Here is a 19,309-nt window from a genome sequence, read left to right as displayed (position 1 = left end):
ATCATCCATCTGTCCATCCATCCACATGTCCATCTGTTCACCTATCATCCATCTGTCCATCCATCCATCTACATGTCCATCTGTCCACTTATCATCCATCTGCCCATCCATCTGATGCCCAGCCTGTGGCAGATCTGTGACAGGCACGAGGCTTCCAGTGATCATCAAGATGGATCCTACCAGTCTCTATCTTCAATAACCATATGTTCTGGATGGGGGGGGGGGGGCAAGGGGAAAAAGACACAGGAACTCCCATGCTCAAGGAGAGGTGTGAAAAGAATGTCTGAGGGCTGCTTTCCACTGAGTGGTGGGTGGTGTCTTTGAAGAACAGAGGCTCAGACTGAGACCAAATGTCCACAAGGGACCAGGACCTGACAGTCAGTGCCAAGTACACTCCAGGCAGCCAGCCCCAACAGGCACAGCCCCCTCACATGGACCCAGCTTGGCATGACAAAGGTTCCAGCATCAGGCTGGCTGAAGACTGAGGAGCTGGGGGAGAGCAGGAGGAGCCAGGATGGGGAGTGGGGTAAGAGCCAGGGGGTGTGGCTTCTCCAAGTGCCTGGGGAAGCCACCACAGGATGTTAAGCCTCACTGCTAAGCAGCCAAACCCCTGGTGACTCAGTGTGGTCTCCAGACCCCTGTTAGAGATACAGATCAGGAGACCTGAGCGCCCAGCGGAACCTGAGAGGCAATGTTCTAACTCAGCCCATCCTGGGGCTGCCCTCACGTTCAGGATTACCAGGGAGCCTCCACACTCAGGCTGCTCTTGCAAGACCTGGCTGGAGTGGCAGTAGTTCATAGAGCTTTCTAAGTGACCCTCACATACCTCCCACTGAGGACCCCATCATCTACATGTTGTGGGTTGCTCAAGCCTTGGTGGCTTGCATCTACCTTCTGGAGAGCATTTACGAGGCAGCTAAGCCTCACTGGCCATCTGGGATTCAGCTGTGGTGACACCAAGTGGGCCTCACAGGACCCAGCCCAGGCTGGATGGCAGCACCACATGGGAGTTCCTGGAGCTCGGCCCTGCCATAGCCCCGACCAAGCCAAATGCAGGCCCAGGTGGGGCACTCCTCAGCCCTGGGAGCTAGAAGAGGCAGGAACGATCCTGTTCCAGAACCTCAGGAGCAGCTGGCCTTGCCCACACCCTGATCTCAGCTGCTGACCTCCAGGGCTGTGCAAAAACAAATTCCTGCTGCTTTCATCCTTTGCTTCACTGGCCCCAGGACCTTCCCACAGACTGGATGTCAGTCTGGTCTGACCCAGAATGCTCCTCCTGTTGTCCTTGGGCTCCAGGAAGAAAGGTGTCCATGGGGAGACCAGCTCTGAAGCCAACGGGAGGCTCTCCCAGGGACGGGCTCACTGCCTCCCTGCATCCCTGCCCCTGAGAGGAGGGCACCGCCCCACCCTGAACAAAGGGGCAGGCTGCTGGATCCGCGAAGCCAGAGGGGAACAGGGGGATGGGGTCGGGGGAGATGCTGATGTGCAGCCCACAAAATGAAATGTAGGACAATTAAAAATGCACTCAGCTTAGATTTTAGAGAACCATTTCCAGACTGTAAATATCATACCTGTCATTAAAAATGTATTTATGGTGACCACACAGGAGCATCCTTGGGAGGCTGGGGGTGTGTCCACTGAGTGTGGCTGTAATACGTGCGGGTTCCAGGCACGGGCTCCACCAGCCCCCATCCACACAGGCCTTGAGCAGCAGATGGCAGAGGGGTGGCATCCCCATGCAAGACCAGTGGCAATCTTTCCATTTCTGGGGACACTCACACAGATCCCAAAATACAGAGGGCGCGAGCCGGTCATGCTCGCAGGGGAAAGTGTGAGTGGCAGGTAAACACACAAGTGGCTCACCCTCGCCAGGAACCCAAGGGACGCCAAGGAAAGGGGTCATGGGCCGTGGGGCCCAGGAGTGCGGGCCTGCCTGCCAGGGGGGACCCGAGCACCTGCTGAAGGGACCCAAGCGCCCGCTGGGAGCCGCTCACCCTCGGGCTCCCTCTCCGCCCAGGGAACTAAAGGAGGAGGAAAGAGACACATCTACGGGTTTTATGGCGACGGCATGTCAGAAGGAACGCACTCCAGGGCGAGTTCGCGGCCACGGGGCACGCCGACGCGGACACCGGCCAACGGGGCCCAACTGGAAACAGATGCGCGAAGAAAGGAGACTGTTCCTCACATCTGCTGTATAAATACGTCCACGTGAGAAAGATAAACAGAGGAAGGGACGGTGCTGGACGGGGAGAGGGGCGATCCTTCCTGACATGACTGATGCCTTTGCATGTATTTTTAATAAAGGAGAGGAAGTGTCTGTATGCAGACAGTGACGAGCAAGAACACGGAGGATTAAAGTCTGTTGATTTGCTTCAGAGAAAAACGAGATCAAAACCATTCCCATTCTCAGGACGTTTCGGGTCACATTGCCCGGCCGGCCACACTCTCCCAGGCAGGGCCAGGGAAGGACCTGAGGCTCTGGGAGAGCAGGAGCCCCCGCGGGAGCAGCCCCTCTCTCAGCTTCTCTACTTGCACCCCAAGAATCTGAGTCTGGAGCCCATAAGCAAGAAGTCCTGGCCCCCACTGTGCTACAGGGCTGGCCCAGATCCACCTGTCCCCGGCGTGTCCCCCACGAGGATAGGCAGCAGGTGCTAAGTACACCCCACAGCTCTGACCCGTGGGTACAGATCACACTGGGAAGGATGGTTCACTGTCCACACCCCCGTCTGCTCCATGTGCTGCCCGCTGAGACGCTGCAGAGAGCAGAGGAAACCCAGACTCTGGACAGTCAGCGGGGGTGAGGAGGGAAGAACTACCCCCAACACACCCTTCAGACTCGGCTGGCATGCAGCAGGCAGGGCCACCGAGGTGGCCACAGAATTCTGTCTTGGGGAAGAGAAGACTCAGGTGCCTCTGTTCACTTTGTAGCCCGGGGGACGTGTCCCGGGACCATTCACCTAGCAAGGGGGATCGCCCTTCCCAGGGGCCTCGCCCTGACACCAGTCGTAGAGCACAAACCTTGGAGGGCTGCAACGAGACGTCACTGGGACCTTAGGGCTCAGGCCATCATCCACACTCATCCCAAATGCTGAGCACCTCCCCCAACACTAAGCAACATTGTTCAAAGCCCTCCTACCTCTCCTTGGTTGGGTGAGTTGCTCCAAGGCGCAAGATGAAAATCTACCAACGCAGGAGGTAATGGGGGGGTGGACATAGCAGGACAGCATGTGTCCTCTTCTCAGGATGTTGACTCCTTTCCCTGAGGCTGGAAGGGGATCTGGGGGCACGAGGGGCCAGGCTGGGGAGTCTTCAGGGTAAACCCGCAAATCCACTGCCCAGAGGAGCCGGCTAGCAAAGGCGCTCAGGCTAGAGGGGTAAGAAAAACTGCAAGGCGGCTTGAGTGGCTTAGTCCCCAGATGTGGTGCCATCAGCACCACCAGTGACCAAGCCAGCTGGCCCCCAAGGCGACCCCATCCCTGGAACAACAAGGAAAGGATCCAGCCTGAGGTGTCATTTCAACACCTGCCCAACCCATTGCAGAAATCCCCAACAAGAACCAACAGAATCAATCCTCAAGCCCCTGCCCTGGAAGCAAAGCCAAAAGCCAAAAATCAACTCAAGGGAGGCTGCACACAAACAGGAGTCCTGATGAGCAGGTTTGGGTGTTGTTGTTGTTGTTGTTGTTGTTGTTGTTGTTGTTTAATAGATTCCAAATAGAAAAGTGAATTAATTATTACTTGAGAAACATATCTTGAAAACCAAAAGGGCTCAATGCCCAGCAAATGTGGGAGCGGCGAGAGGCACTTGGAGGAAACAAGATCCTCGCCCCAGGAAAGGCTTTGAAATGACAGCCCAAGAGGCTGGGAGCCGCCCTTCCCCCTTCCTGGGAGAGCAGGTGTAAATATGGGGGACAATAGCAACCCAAATGATTTCTCCAAACCTCCTTCTTTCCCACCTCATTTAAGACATCACAGGGGCTACTTCATGTTCTTGGGCTGAATTCACATCTCACAAAGAAAGAGAGCCCCCCCATCACCGGTCGGTTATTTATTTATCAAGCTCTGCAGCTGAACCAGGAAGAAAGAAACACATCTGGACAATGGGGGGAATTGGCGTATTTGGTGGACCCCGGGAGCTGTGTCTGAAGTCCAGGGCACGCGCGCGAGGGCATTTGTGTGCTGACCTGAATTCTCAATGCAAACCCTCTTCCTCTGGGGAGGAGAAAAGGAAGAGGGGAGGAAAACCAGAAAGAAAAGAAGGCCAAGAAGCTTTCTGAAGGGCGGTCTCTTCTCCGGGGCTGTGTGTGTGCCCACTGATGAAACCCTTGATCACGCTCCATGTCTCCGACACGCATTTTGTAGCCAAAGGGAAGTTGTAAGAACATCCACTCACAGGGATGCTCCAACTGGGTGTTGCTGAGTGGGGAGAGGGAGTCTCGGCCCTCAGCCCTGGGAGACATATGGGTGCATACGGAGAAAAAAACCCACGGTCAGGGTGACTTACCGCCACAGAGAACTTTCCAGAACTTTCCCCATGTCTGCATGGTAGTACTTCGTCAGGATCAAGATCACCTGTGGTAGCGACAGAAATAGAGAAATCAGTGAGTTTCAAGGCTCTGAGTGAGGGATATGATGACGCTGCCACCCCCGCCCCCAGGATTTGGGGTGTCATGTAGAGCATCAGCAGGCCGGGCCTTTCTGTCGGCCTCCCTGGGGGCCGGGGAGGGGGCTCCAGCCCCCCTGCAGCAGAGCGCCTATAGACACAAGACTTGTGTCTGCTCTGAAACCCCACTCCGCTCTTCACGGTGACTTTGGGAACATCCCAATCCAACCAGGTCCACCTGGTAGCCACCCCTCAGCAGGAAACATTCAAACCCAGCTCTGGGCCATCACAAACTGTGGCCAAAGGGACAGCCGAGGGGTGGCCCCAGGCTGGGCAGAGAATGCATCTGACGAGGCTTCTGAAGACGGGGACGGGGAGACCAAGCTGAGGCCCAGCCCGTGACGGCAGGGCCTGGTAGGGCCGAGGACAGCCGGACACCTGCACCCCATCCTCGGCACACGCCCCAGGCCCCACGCTAACAAAGCCTGTTTCATCTCACGCCCCTGCAGAAATCTGTTCCTACTAATGAAAATAAATGTGTTCAAGAGCACCCAAAAGTTCTCCCAAAGCACAGAAAGGACGTGAGGATTTGCCTGCCCAGCGGGGAAAAACGCCTTCTCCCCAATTACTTCACAAGCCAATGCATTTTCCCTGAACATCAAATTTCATTTCACTGCTGCCAATCCCTATTAGCGGCTCCTAACACTCCCGTTGCCATGGGAACCCCGGGAGGTAACCGGGGAACACCCCCCTGCTCCCAGCAGAGCCCTGAGCCCGGCTAATCTGGGGTCACCACACTGGCCGTCCCTGAGTTTGGTCTCTTGCCGCCAGCACAACCTCCTCCGCTCTCGGTCTTGGGGGCGCAGCTGCCCCCCAGCCCCCTGGCCTGGCCTGGCTGATCCCCCTGGTGCTGTGATCACCAGGGAAGGCAGGAGGAGGGGACGCCACCGGACCGGACAGCATGCGTGCAGGAGGCAGCGATGATCAAAAACAAAGCCAAGGCCTCCCTGTCCGCGGAGGCGCGAGGGCCCCGCCTTGCTCGGGAACAAAGCAATTTTCTCCTGCCAGCTCTCGGGCTGCCCGAGCCGCGCGGGAATCCTCTGAAGGCCGAGGGAGACAGGCGGAGTGACAGGGCCTGGACGTGCAGGAGACAAGCGTATTTTTAACCTATTGATTTATATTTTATAGTCTCGCCGCTCCCAGAGGGGATTTCGAGGAGCCAGAGTGTGACAGCTGGAAGGGACCTCAAAGGCTGTTTCATCCAGCCCATCCAGGGTGAAATCCTCCACCCAACATCCTTAGCAAGCCCCAGCTGTCCGAGCCTTGCCCACACACCTCGAGGGGTGGGGAGCTCACCCCCTCACGTGGTACTCGGGTCCTCCTGCGGGCTGAGCTCCTTGTCCAGGGGCTTCTGCTGCTGGAACTCTCTCTGCCCTGTGGTCCATCTCCCAGTAGGACCAGTGCCCCTCCCATCCCCTTCTGGGCAGGGCTCTCCACTCATGCCCACCCCAGTCACTCTGAACACCAACTCCACAGGGCTTTTGCACAAGCTGTTCCTCATCTTGGGATCCTCTTCCCACCACGACCCTTGATTCCTTGGATAATTCTAAGCGATTCTCAGATCTTAGTCTAACTGACGTCACTTCCAGGAAGCCTCCCAGGTCCCTCCCCTGGTTCAGTGCCCCCCACACTTCCCCAGACCCTGCGGTCTCCCCTCTGGCACCACTCATGAGGCCTGTTTCAAGGCCTTTGCGGGAGGGAACAGTGCCGGGCACAGCTCCTGCGGTCTAACGTGACCAGGGCAATGAAGCCAGGAGAGGTGTGTGCCCCAAGCAAGGACCCTGGCCCCCTGCTCTGGCCATCCACTTGCAAGCCACTCTCTGCCAACACAAGTACACATTGTTGCCCACTCTTTGTGCCAGGGGACTGAATCACTCTGCTGGTATGACCTTAACCCATGAAGCTGATGAGTTTGGGCTCCAGAGGCCAGGGACCGGGGCCGTCCTTGCCCGGAGCTCAGACAAGGAGCCACCCGAGACGGGTCAGCCCTGGGGGAGCCCGGCAGGCACCCTTAACTCTGCAGCTGGCCACAGAAGGAGCCCTCTGCTTTGGGGCCGGCCCCTCCAAGCCCAGCGTACCTCCGTTCCCCACCCTACAGAGCGAGGAAGCGATACCCAGCTCCCTCCGTGACGGCCAGGATGCCGGAGCCAGCAGCGACCCAGAAGGGGCCACGTTCTCGCTCACACGCACTGGTGTCGGCTCTGTCCCCGACCCACGTGCCGCACCAGGTGATTCAGTTCACGCACATCAACCTTCTTTACACCTGGGACCCAGGGGGCAGCTCCTGTCATCAACCCCAGGACAGAGGGAACTAAAGCAGAGTGAGCACCAGCACTGCGTGCAGGAGAACAGAGCCTGCAAGCCCCCAGCCAGCGGCCGTGGGAGCCCGGGGAACGCGTCCTGGGCCCGGGCCCCGAGCCGCCAGGCTGAGGCCGGGCTCCACCATCTGCGCCGCTGACACGGTGCTGAAACTCTCACAAGTGTTTGAACAAGGGCCCCATGTTTTCATTACTTTTTGAAAGTTGTTTCAAAGAACTAAAAAGTACGGCCTGCCCTTCTGGGGATCCTCAGCTCACAGCTTTGGAAATGAAATATCCCAGGAACGCCTTTCCAGCGGTTGGCATGTTACTGCAAGTGCTGGGGCGCTTTGATCCGGGTGGGAGAAAAATCTGGAACGGGAGCTGGGTGGGGCTTCTGTGTCCTGGCCGTAGCCAGCAGTTTCCTCCCACCTAGAGGCTGCCTGCGCCCACTGTCCACACGACTCCTTCCAGAGAGTCAGGAACATCCAAGGAGAGAACAAGGATAGGGAACCACCCCTGCAGAGGGGGGACGGGCCCCTAGGGTCCCACGGCACCCCTGCGCCTCCTCCTCTTACTTCCAGCCCCCCAGGCCCTGGAGGTGGGATCACGATAGGGGCGCTGTCCCGACGCCCTGGAGGCAGTGTCACTTAGGTCCAGCCAACCCGTGACCCCAGGAGAGAAGCCAAGCTCTCTGGACTCCCCAGACCTGCTCATCCTGAGGCTGCTGGGCTGTGGGCCCCTTCAAGGAGGGGACGTGGTCTGCTTTGCTCCACCCCAGATTCCCAGGGCTCAGCGCAGAGCAATAGTTCACTAGTACTCGTCCAGTGAGTGAATGAATATCCCTGCCCAGACGCAGATCCAGGGAGGAGACGGTATCTGTCCTTCAGGCCGTCGCCACAGCCAACCGCAGCCAACCCCTGCTACCCCAGATGCCGGAACCCTCAGAGCCCCCCTGTCTGGACCACCCTCGCTCTCTGACGCCTGCAAACACTGCCCGAGGGGAAAGAACACACCCCATTCTTGGGGCCCACAGCTCTTCACCAAGATGCCTGTCCAACCCTCAGGAGAGGAAGCTCCAGGACTCTGGTGGGGTGAGCCCACCCTCCTCCCAGGGAGAGCACATATGAGATGTCCCCAACTGCTGCATGACACAAGCAACCAGGGCCAGGGGGCTGGTGTGTGACCTGAGCAGCCCCCCGTTCCCCCCACCGACTCAGGACAGCCTGCGCTTGATTTAATGCTCTGCTGTCCCTATCTTGAAATTCCTAAAAATGTTTAAACAAGGGGGCCCTATGTTTTCATTATGCATCGGACCCTATGAAGAGCGTAGCTGGGCCTGACATTCCCCAGTCAGAGACCCCTCTTGCCTCTCGAGGTGCTGGAGAGAGAGTGTCTACAGGACACCCAGTTCTACTGAGCCCATTGAGTCTCATCTCCCTGGACAGGGAAGCAGGAGGACAGGCCAAGGTCGGGGGCTGGAAGGAGCCCGTGGGAACTTAGGATGGCTTCATCCAACACCTGCCTTTAGAAATGGAGAAACACATTCGGAGAAATGAAGGATATTCCCAAGGACAGGCCTAGTTCCCAGAGATCCCTATCCAAGGCCCCGGGGTGGCTTCCAGGGACAGGAGCCGTGGGCCCCACCAGCCTGCTCCTCTGTGGAGAGGCAGCCCAGGGCTCTCTCCCCTGACTCATGCAGAGACCCTCTGCGGGTAGCAGGGCCTCGCCTCGACCACCATCAGCCTGCCTCCTGCCCACCTGCCCATGCCACAAGTCAATTCCAGCCCCCAATGGTACGTCACTGCCCCTGGGACATACAACGTGCCCTTCACTCCTCTGCTCAGTGAAGAGCCTATAAAAACCACTTAGAAACAAGGCACGGGGTCTGTCCTCCAAGATCCTGCAAGAGGCTCATGGAAACAGCCCTGCGGTTGGAGGAAATCACACCAACCGGCAGAGGACCCTTAAGTGGCATCAGCAGACCTGCCAGTCTGAGAGGAGGCTCGCTCAGGGGAGTCTTAGTGCCCAGGGTTGCTGGAGGCCAACGGCATGATAATGAACATCTCCACCTGCAAACGGCATCCGTCCTCACCAGGTGCCCTGGTGGCACCACCTCTCTAACAAAATCAAACAGAACAGAGGGTGCAGTACGTGGGGACAACCCTGGCTGCCTGAGTCTCGGTTTCCTTATCTGTGAATCAGAGTGGACTCAGGTAGGACCTCACAAGGCTGCTGGAAGGGTGATTGTCCACCCACTCGGGCTTAGGCCAGAAATCAGAGCACAGATACCCCGGGGCCCAGGCCCTCTCTCTGTGAGCTGCTACGGCACGTTTCTAGGTCAGCTATTTCTGCATCCTGGGGGCGGAGGGGGGCTTACAACAGCGGCTCCGATTGAGGTTCTGGGGCCTCCTATGAAATGCCAGGCCTCTGCCCGTGGTCAGCAGGCAGCCAGGCTCCACTTGGTCATGTGGTCATTAGTGGAGACACAAGTCCCTCGTGCGGGTGGATCACTGAGTCCTGTGCCTTCCGAGGGCTCAAGAATAATCCCAAAAAAGTATGAAATACTCAGGCTCAATCCAACTGTCAATCAATGAGCACACTGCACACACTCATATACACACACAGAGGCAGCAAGCGTTCGGGCTCTATGGTGAACTCTGAAAATGGACTTCCCATCAGAAACAGGGGAAATGCAGAGGGGATCCATGAGGGTCAGGACCGTGAGGCCCCAGGAGGCCCCCTGCACACTGATGTCCCCCAGGCCAGTCAGGACAGGGCCGGCCCATGACAGGGCGAGCCGAGGTCCCTGCTGCTCATAGTGGGGTCTGCAACCAACCACGCACATTTCCCTGGAGCGCCTAGAAATGCAGAAGCTGGGTGAGGCCCCACCCCAGACCTGCTGGCTCAGAATCTGTGTTCTAACATTAATGTTTAAGAAGCCACACTGGCATATCCTTGTCCCCAGAAAGGCCTGGGTCTGCATCTATTCACGCCCATCAGGAGCTGTATCTCCTCCTATCACTTAGGACAGCCCCGTCCTCTCTATCCTCATGCAGTTGACCTGTCTCCTGTTGACCAACAACAAACACACGCCAACTTCAGACACACACTCACCGCCATGACTCTCAGTCACCCCAGGGCTTTTGCACATGCTGGTTCCTGGACTTACCACCTTTCTGCCCCTCTGCTCTGCCTCCCTCTTGCTCTTTCTTAAAACCTCTTCCTGGGATCCCTGGGTGGCGCAGTGGTTTAGCGCTTGCCTTTGGCCTGGGGCGCGATCCTGGAGACCCGGGATTGAATTCCACATCGGGCTCCCAGTGCATGGAGCCTGCTTCTCCCTCTGCCTATGTCTCTGCCTCTCTCTCTCTCTCTCTCTCTGTCTCTCTCCCTCTATCAGAAATAAATAAAAATTTAAAAAAAAAAAACCTCTTCCTCCTGAAGCCTCCCCAGCCACCCCAGGCTATGAGCTCCAAGAGGGCAGGAACCAAGTCCGCCTCTATAGGCACATTTTCCCGAGCCTAGCCAAGTGCCAGTACATAGTGAGGGTCTGATAAATAACTGCTCAGTGATTATTCAGCAACAGACCAGCTCCAAAGAGCCAGGAATGAGTCCTAGTGTGGCCTCTCCCTTCCCCACCTCACCTGTCCACTTTTGCAGGTGTGGAAGTTGATGCTAGACCATGCACAACATCTTGTCCCCTCAGAACACCGAATGCATGGGCTTAGGAGCCCACCTAGGACTGAGGCCCAGAGAGGGGAGGACTCCAGACCAGGGGCACCTGTGGACCCCCATCCCTGGTCTCCACAATGCACAGGAGGGATGCTGAGGATGGGAAGGTCAGGGTCTGCTACCACGCACCAACTGTCCCAATTACATGGACAAACACACAGAGGAACAGTGCCATAAAACAATGGCCCCAAGGTCACACAGCTGGCACTTCCACATGGCATCATGTAAAATACATGAGGCATCAAGTATTAGGAAGAGAAAATGGAGGCCAATGAACAAGGCAGAGAATAAGATGTTTTATGGTGACGTTGAGTATTCATTCAACAAATGGTCTTATCGCTCGCTGTGGCAGGCACGAGGATCCACAGAGAAGCAGCAGCCAGGGTCCCAGTAGCCACAGGCACCCACTGTCCCTTGGGCCTGTCGATGATGACATTCCCTCCACACTCAGGCTTCCAGGATGCTCAGAAGAGCACCACCAAGATGTGTTTCACGGTCCGGAAACACACGTTCACGCACAGAAGGGGTAGAAGGCCACCCACGCTGGGGAACCTTCGCATACGACGTGTCGGAGAGATGGGAACATGCATGCACATAAAGGGATACATTCCATCCGGATCTGGGAGCCAAGGTCCCATCCTGGGTGTGCCTCTGTGAGGGCCTGATCCAGCCCCGCACCTGATGTCCTGCTCCAGAAAAAGATGAGACTCTCCGAGAGGCCACGGGCTCTTCCTGGGCCGCTGGTTTCACCTGCACCGCCCTCCCATCAGTCATGTCCCACTGCTTGGGCAAATCCTCAGTTCACTCCCCGCTCCATCCCTCCCAAGCTCACCGGGAGGCAAAGGTGCAGTGGAGAATGGGCATCAAAAAGCTTTAAAAATGGTCAGTTGTGATCCTGGGGTTGGGGGGGATGGGGGCGCGGTGCGGGGAGGGCTGATTACCAAACTCTTTAGAGGGAATCACTTTTATTCCATTCCTTGAAAGAGAAATGACCCAAATACTCACAGCGATCAGGGAAATGGACCAGTTTGTCTTCTGCAAGCGTAAGAGCTCTGCAGCTGCACCTGTTCTCAGGATATGCCCCGCCCCCACCCCAGGCCCCAGAGGGACAGGACGCAGGCGAATTACAGGGAATGAGGCCTGTGACTTGGCCCCATAGGTGGGAAGTGACTCTCGGCACAGGCTCGGTGGCCACACAAACATCCCACGCCGGACCAGGAGGCTGATTTATGACGGGTGGTGAGGGAAGGTAAGGGACATCAGGATGGCCTCCCTCCTGGAGGCTCCCGGGGCTGGTGACCAGGGCACATCCATGAGATGGCAGCTTGCTGGCCAGCCCTCGTGTGAAGCCTGAAGGCAGCTTCCCTGCCCTGAGCCCCAGCATCCTCACCTGCCCTGGGGGATGACAGAGGGAGGCCTCAGCAGATTTCACACCCCAACAGCTGAACTGTTCTTGGAGGAGGGCATGTCGTGAAGATGAAGACCTCCCACCAGACAGGCCCTGATGTCACTCTACCTGTACCTGGAAGGATGCCAGTGCTGGGCATATAGAACGACCAGAAGGAGCTCCAGAAGGAGCCTCCTTCCAGGACCTTAGGCATGCTCCTGATCAGGGTATGGAGATACACCCACAGTGAAGCCAACTCCCAACAGCTAACAAAAACACAGTCTGTTGACACCCTGGCCCAGCGATGCTACTCCCGGGGAGCTATTCTATAGATGTCCTTGTGCATATGGAGTGATGGATGTCCAAAATCGTTTCCTGTGACACCGTAATAGAGCCCGGAAATAAGTGGCACGTCCGCCGAGAGACCAGGATAAACAGCCTGCAACCAGCCACCCTTGGGAGCACTGTGCAGCCGTACCAAAGAGGGAGGATGCGCCCCTGACGACTTGGACAGGTCCCCAGCACCATGCGCTCAGTTATGGGGGCCATGGGAAGAAGAGCACAATGCCACCCCGCTGTGTGAACAAGCCACTGGATTCCTGTACACTTCAAAAGGGTTAACACAGTGAATTTTACATTACTCGAATTTTATCTCAACTGAGAAACATGAGAGAGGATAGGATCTGTAGCCAAGTTCACTTGAAGCTGCACAACAATGCGCCGGATGGAACCGTGGCCACTTTCGGTGGTGGAGGGGCCGCAAGAAGGCGAGGCAGCTCTCGCTGGAGGCCGTGGGCTGCTGCTGACACTGAACTTTGTCACCTACTGGGTGTTCACATCTTGGGCGCATGCGCACACTGTGTCCACACACATGCTCTGCTGTGCCGTCGTCCCACATTCACCACGCGCGTGAGCTCCAAGAGGGGACCTTCTCCCTCCTGCCCTCCAGACATGAAAAAGACACTCATGTTCATGCTGGTGAAATTGGCACCCATGTGCCAGTCGAAGACTAGACCCTGATGAATGCATTCAGTTGGCATGCAATAAATGTCCACTGAAGGCCACTGGAGAAACAAAATCCTGAGTCAGCGGTGGCTGGGCTGTGGAGGGACACAGGAGGTGTTGCACCAGGTGACAATGCACTCAGGCAGGGTCACCCTGACCAGACCAGGCTGTGAGCCCCGATGCAGAGGAAGGGCCCTCAATGCAGGGGAAGGGCATCGGACACCCCCACCACCTCTGCCCTACGCAAGCAGACACAGCACAGCATACATTCCCATCCTTTGCTTCTCCCTACAGCCTTGCAGGTCAGCACCATCATCCCCACTGCCCAGGTTAGCAGCAGAGGTGGGAATGGCAGCAGTGCTGCCCCGAGGGTGCACCTAAGACAGCAGAGCTGGAAGCAGACAGGCTGGTCTGAGGCCAACACTGCAGATCGTTCTGGAACAGCACCCTGTGGAGCTCTCTCTAGGCTGAACAAAAGAGGAGGGGGCTTCCTGCTGACCAAGCATGCTGGCCTTCCCCTTTAACCAGCAGTCAGGGCTGGCCCTCATCCCCAGAGCCCCAGGAAGGCAGTAGGGCTCAGCTCCCTTCACCCAAGAGGCCTCCTATATGAAGAAATCTATTCCGTTTAAGGAAATGGGTTCTGCACTTATCTACCAGGGTGAGGAACCTTGTTTCTCTCTGCCAGAGACTGCCTGGGGGAGGGGTGGGAATCTGCTTGGCTCAGAAAGCCCCATGGCAGGTGCTGCTTCTTCCAGGGCCAGGCCTTGGTCAATCCCAATGCCTCCCTGCAGACACCACAGGCTGCTGGCTTGGGCTGCCAGAACCACCCTCATTCATGCTCGCCACCCTACCCCAGGATCCTCACCCCTGCTCCCTCCACTCCATGAGGCCTCCACGGTTCTCTAAGCTGGCAGGATCCCCATGGACCCCGAGACCTCCCTAAGGTCCTTACTCCCAGATGTGTCTACTCATCAAAGTGGCTGCTAGTGTGAGGCATCGCCCTCCCACAGAATCTCCTGCAGAGCAGAGAGCCGAGGTCCTCCTCCTGAGGCAGCATCCCAGCCCCCTGGCTCCAGGCTCCTCTGTGGATCCTGGGGGACTTCACCGAGACCACTACATTCCTGGAGCCCTGAGGGTCTCATCTGGGTCCTGGCTTTACAGCATATGAGTTGTGTGTTCCTTGGTGTGGCCCCCAGGCAGCTCAGGCTCCTCTGACATGGGGATGATGGTGCAGGCTTTACAGAGCTGGACTGAGATGAATGAGCGTGGTGTGTCCATGGCGAGCACAGCACTCCAGGTTAGGGGGGTGGTTTGGGTAGAACTTTGTTAGCAATGCACCTGAGGCAGTCTAGGTGAGGTGCCACCGCGGGTACTGAAGTGCCCGGAGGAGCTTTTGTTCAACCTCCCGACTCACCACCTCAGGCACATCTGCCCACCCCTTGCTCCTTCCTCCTCCTCCTTTCTCTCCTCTCCACCACTCAGAGGGTACCACCATCCTCCAGGACGTCTCCAGACTAAGCTGCCAGTGTTTGATTACACACACTTTTCCCACACCAGGCATGAGCTCAAGCGTGATATCTTTCGGGCTGGGCCCCCTCCCCTCACCACCTGCTGCGCCCCGATGCCCAGCTCCAGGATGAGGCCCATCGCAGGGGAAGGCACCCATCCTTGGAGCTGGTCCAGCCTGAGTGTGATTCTTTATACACTGTGGCGTCCCCCTTTTGCTCTAGTGTCACCTCCCTGTCTCCAATGGCCACACATCCCTGAGAGGCTAGGATCCTAAGTGGGCTACCATGTCCAAAGGGCCTGGCACCTTGCCTGATGCTGAGGGAGGCCTGACAAATGACTGTCCCTTGCCCCCTCCACGACCAGGGTGAGAGGCCTGGCTGCCCTCAGTGATGCCATGTCTTGCTCTGAGTCACCCGGGCCCTGACGGGACCTTTTTCTTCCACGGATCGTGGACCGGTTGTTCGCCTGGGCAGCCAAGGCCCTGCAGCTGCCCAGTTTAGGACAGAGGCCAGGGGCTACCCGGCAAGCTTGGAGTTGGATCTGGTTCCATCTCGCTGCTGGTGACCCCACAACCCCTTCCCTGCCTTCCACATGCCTAGGAAAGTCGGGAGAGAGCGGCTACTGTCACTGGGAGCAGGGGAGGGTCTGGGACGGTCAGGGAAGGAAGATGTCTTCTAAAAGCAGAAGGCATGAGGCCACTCTAGAAAGGTCCCCACTGCAGAAGCTCTGGCCAGACAATGAGGGGGTCCCAGGATAGCACCCTGGTGGCCTGGGGAGAGGGAAGGAGGGCTTCTGATGAGGGTCTAGGGTGCAAGGACACTTGAAACCCTCCCTTCCAGGAGGAATGGAGGAGAATGTACATGAAGGAGATGGGCAAGCAAGGCAGGCAGGGCGTTGTAGACACGAGCGCCAGCTTTAGCCCAAACGGAGCGTTCTCCACAAGGGGGTCTGCGCCAGGGTCCTGGCTCTGGCTCCATGGTGGTGGTAGAGGTTACACCCAGCTCTCTGCACTATCTCTGTAACTCTGTGCTGTGATTTTAAAATGACATGTTATAATAAGAAAGAGAGAGACTTGAAAGGCACGTCTCCCCAATGCAAACAAGAGAAAACAAAGCAAAGCCTCGCCTTCCCCCAGGACCTCGGACGTGCCTCACAAAGAGGCCCCAGAGACACGGCTGGGCCTGCAGCCACACTCAAGCCCCCTCCCCAGCCAGCCCCGTGGACAGAGACCAAGACCCATTACACACCCGCAAGGACGGCCGCAATGGTGGGCTCCCTCCACACGATGGGAGGCCCTGCCCAGTGTCCCCAGCACATGGGGACCAGAAATGGACAGGAATGTAAGAACCAGAAGAGAACAAAAGGAAGAAAAAACATCTCACATGAGCCACAGGCTTGAACACATGACCCTGCCCACTAGGGACCATGGCCCTCTCCCTGGGAGAAGCCAATAAGATGCAGTGTCCCTGGGGAAGGGCCAGGGGCATTCTCTTCGTCCCTGTAGTGTCCACACTGGTGGGTCCCGTTACCCAGAGCAGCAGGAGTATAGACGCCTGCAGAGATGTGTCGCCAAAGCCCCATTCCTTCACACAGCTGGGCTTGGCCTCCCCTGGAAGGTATGGCTTTGAGGCTCAGTTCTGGCTCCCAGAACACAGCAGAAGCCCTGTGTGTCACCTGCGTGCCTGCGCCATGAAAATCTCCTCTTCATCACCACCGTTCGTTACAATAGCACTGGATCACTCTGTCCTGGCCCAGCACTAAGTGATTTATGGACATGACCTCCTGCAACCCTCCCCACAGCCCTGGTTACTGGGAACCAGCCCATCCCCGTTTTGCAGATGAGGATGCTGAGACACAGAGAGGGAGGTTCTGTGCCCCAGGTCACACAGCTCAGACATGGCAGGGCTGGGCCTGGAGACTGGCCTATAGAAGGAAGGCCTTTACCCTATGCACCCCAGTTTAGCACAGCAGTGTGGGGACAGGGGACAGCACACCCGTCCAGCTCTGGCTCCCAGAAGAGCCGGAAGCTGCCTCTCCCACAGTGGGCCAGCAGCGGGCTGCCTTGGCCTTGGCGGGTCCTGGCCCGGGCCAGAGTGCAGCAGCCCCTCCCCTGCCGTGAGCTCACTCCATGTGACCCCCAAGGGCCCCATGAGGCCTTCCATCAGACTTGGCACAGGCTGTTTTACAGTTCCAGTTTCAGACCGCAGCCTGGCCGTCTGTCACCACTCCTCTGAGAGCCCTCGTCAACCCAAACGCCACATTAAGAATGATTTATTTTCAGGCTTCAGAACGACCACACAAACTGACCAACTCCCAGGGGTGTCCTGAGTGGGGGCCGTGGCGCCATCCTCACCTCCGCACCCACACAGGCAGGAAGGAATGAGTGGGGCGAGGTTAGATCACGCCCACCAGGCATGATGGACAGCTGCGTACCTTGAGCAGGCCCCGCCCACTCTGCACCTGTGCTCTCCACCTCCCCCGCTCTCCCTCCACTCCAAGGGCCCACCAGCCATCAGCTTGTACCCCTGCCATCCTTGGCACCCCCTGCCCCTCCTCATCAGGCACATCTGTACTTCTAGAGGGGCTCCCCTCAGGCATGTCTGGAAAGACTTCCAGAACCCTCTGCCCACCTCCAGTCAAGGCTGGTGCCCACAGACCCTGGACATGGTGAGTTGAATGCCACCCCCCAATAGATGTTCACCTGGAGCCACTGAATGTGACCTTATGTGGGGAAGGGGACTTTGAGGATGTAATTAAAAGTCTCGAGACGAGGGACCCCTGGGTGGCTCAATTGGCTAAGCATCCGACTCTTAGTTTTGGCTCAGGTCATGATCTCCAGGTCCTGGGATTAAGCCCCGTGTCGGGAAGTCTGCTTCCCCCTCTTTCTCTCTCTGCCCCTCCTCTTGCTCTCTCTCTCTCAAAATAAATAAATAAATCTTTAAAAAAAAATCTCAAGATGAGATCTCCTGGAGTGGCCTTAAATCCAGTGACAAGTGTCCTTACAAAGCAAAGAAGAGATGGTCCTTGTGGAGGAGGCCACAAAGACCGAGGCAGAGACACGGGTGATGCTTCTCCAAGTCCAGGACCGCCAAGGATCGCCTGCAAACTCCCAGACACCAAGCGAGAGGCCTGGGAGGGAACACACCCTGCCTGCGACCCCTGATCCGGGACTCCTGGCCCCAGAGCTGGAAGAGGAAAACCCCTTGGCTTTGATCGCCAGTCTGGGGTGCTTTGTTGCAGCTGCCCAGGAAGTGCACGCATTGGATCTCCCACAAGTGTGGCTCATCGGCCTTTCCTGTCCTTTCCCCCCAGACAGCAGCCTCCTGGGGGAAGGGCCACAGGTGTCCGTCCGTGTCTCCAGTCCCCACGTGGGATGGATGGATAAGCAGCTCTGGATTGGGGGGCAGGAGGGCTGAATTAGGTGTCCTCCCCAGGCCCAGCTCTGGGAGCACCTTGAAGCCCACCTTGGAGCTCAACACCCAGCTGCTTCCTCCGCTCTGGCTCCTCAGCGGGGACCACCTGTCTTCCTCTTTGGTGTAGGTCAAATCACATCCTGCCAGAAGAGGCCGGAGGCCTGACCCCTGACACCTGGGAGTGTGACCTTATTTAGAAATAGAGAAATATCAGAGGTCACCGGGGTGGGGGGCTCCTAATCCAATATGACCAGTGTCCTCACCAAAAAGGGAAGTTTGGACACAGACACACACACTGAGGGAAGGCAGTGTGGGGACGCGGGGAGAAGACGCCCGACCATGGCCAAGGGATGCCTGAAGCCACTAGACGCTGGGAGAGACGTGGCGACCATTCCCCGCTGGGCCCTTAGAGGGAACCAGCCTTCCCACACCTCCCGGACTTCAGCCTCCGGAGCTGGGAGGTGATACATTTCCGCCATTCAACCCCTCAGTTTGCGGTGACTTGTTACGGCGGCCCGAGGAGGATGCTGGTCCGGGCACACACCCATTCTGCAGATGAGGACAAAGAGGCTCAGCCTGCTGGAGGTGACCTCGCTGGGAACCCCAGGGCGGGGTGGGAGGTGCCTGATTCCCACTGCCCCAGATGGGAAGAGGAACGGGGAGTCTCCCAGGGGCAGCCGGGCTCCCGCCTCCCAGAGCCCTGGCCCCATCCCGGCCGTGCCCGCCCGGCCAGCAGGTGAGAGCCCAGCCCGCATCAATCAGGCAACCCTTCACAGGCGCCAAGCCTAATGTTTAAAAAAAAGGGTCTTGAGAAGTAAGCTTCAAAAAGATTCCTATAAATCAAAATCAGTCAGCAGAAAATAAATGGAGAACGTTACCCCTCTGTGGAAAATCGGCATTTTACATCTAAGCTGTTTAAGGGATGATGTGTATGTTAATAGATGAGTCCTGGTAGATTTTCCCACCGTGGCTGTGCTTTGAAAATACGATTTACTCTCCATTTCTAACAACCCGATTGGACTTTACCCCACCTGTCACTCCTAAGTCACCGTAGGGAAAATTATTAGTGAAATTGCAAGATTCTTATTCCTTCCTTCCTTCCTTCCTTCCTTCCTTCCTTCCTTCCTTCCTTCGTTCATTCGTTTTTGCTGTTGCTCTTCGGAACAATGCTCTCCTGCGTCTACCCAGAAGAACTGGCATGTCTCAGACCTGTCTGTGGCCACATAAAGTTGACTGGAAACACCGTCACGTGGGTGCATCTTCTCTCCACACTGAACGTGCCCCGGGGTGTCTCCTGCAGGACG

The 19,309-nt window shown here is 57.2% G+C and overlaps 1 protein-coding gene across 1 annotated transcript in view; it reads right to left on the bottom strand.

Moving 5' to 3' along the window:
- SORCS2 (sortilin related VPS10 domain containing receptor 2) overlaps positions 1–19,309 on the bottom strand; it is a 458,407-nt gene that overhangs the window by 272,087 nt on the left and 167,011 nt on the right. Inside the window, exon 2 of the mRNA XM_072802937.1 lies at positions 4,504–4,571. Coding sequence (XP_072659038.1) covers positions 4,504–4,571 — 68 coding nt within the window. The remainder of the gene's footprint in view (positions 1–4,503; positions 4,572–19,309) is intronic.

Source organism: Canis lupus, chromosome 2 (assembly GCF_048164855.1).
Source record: "Canis lupus baileyi chromosome 2, mCanLup2.hap1, whole genome shotgun sequence".
Lineage (NCBI taxonomy): Eukaryota > Metazoa > Chordata > Mammalia > Carnivora > Canidae > Canis > Canis lupus.
This window is presented reverse-complemented; position numbering and strand designations above follow the sequence as displayed.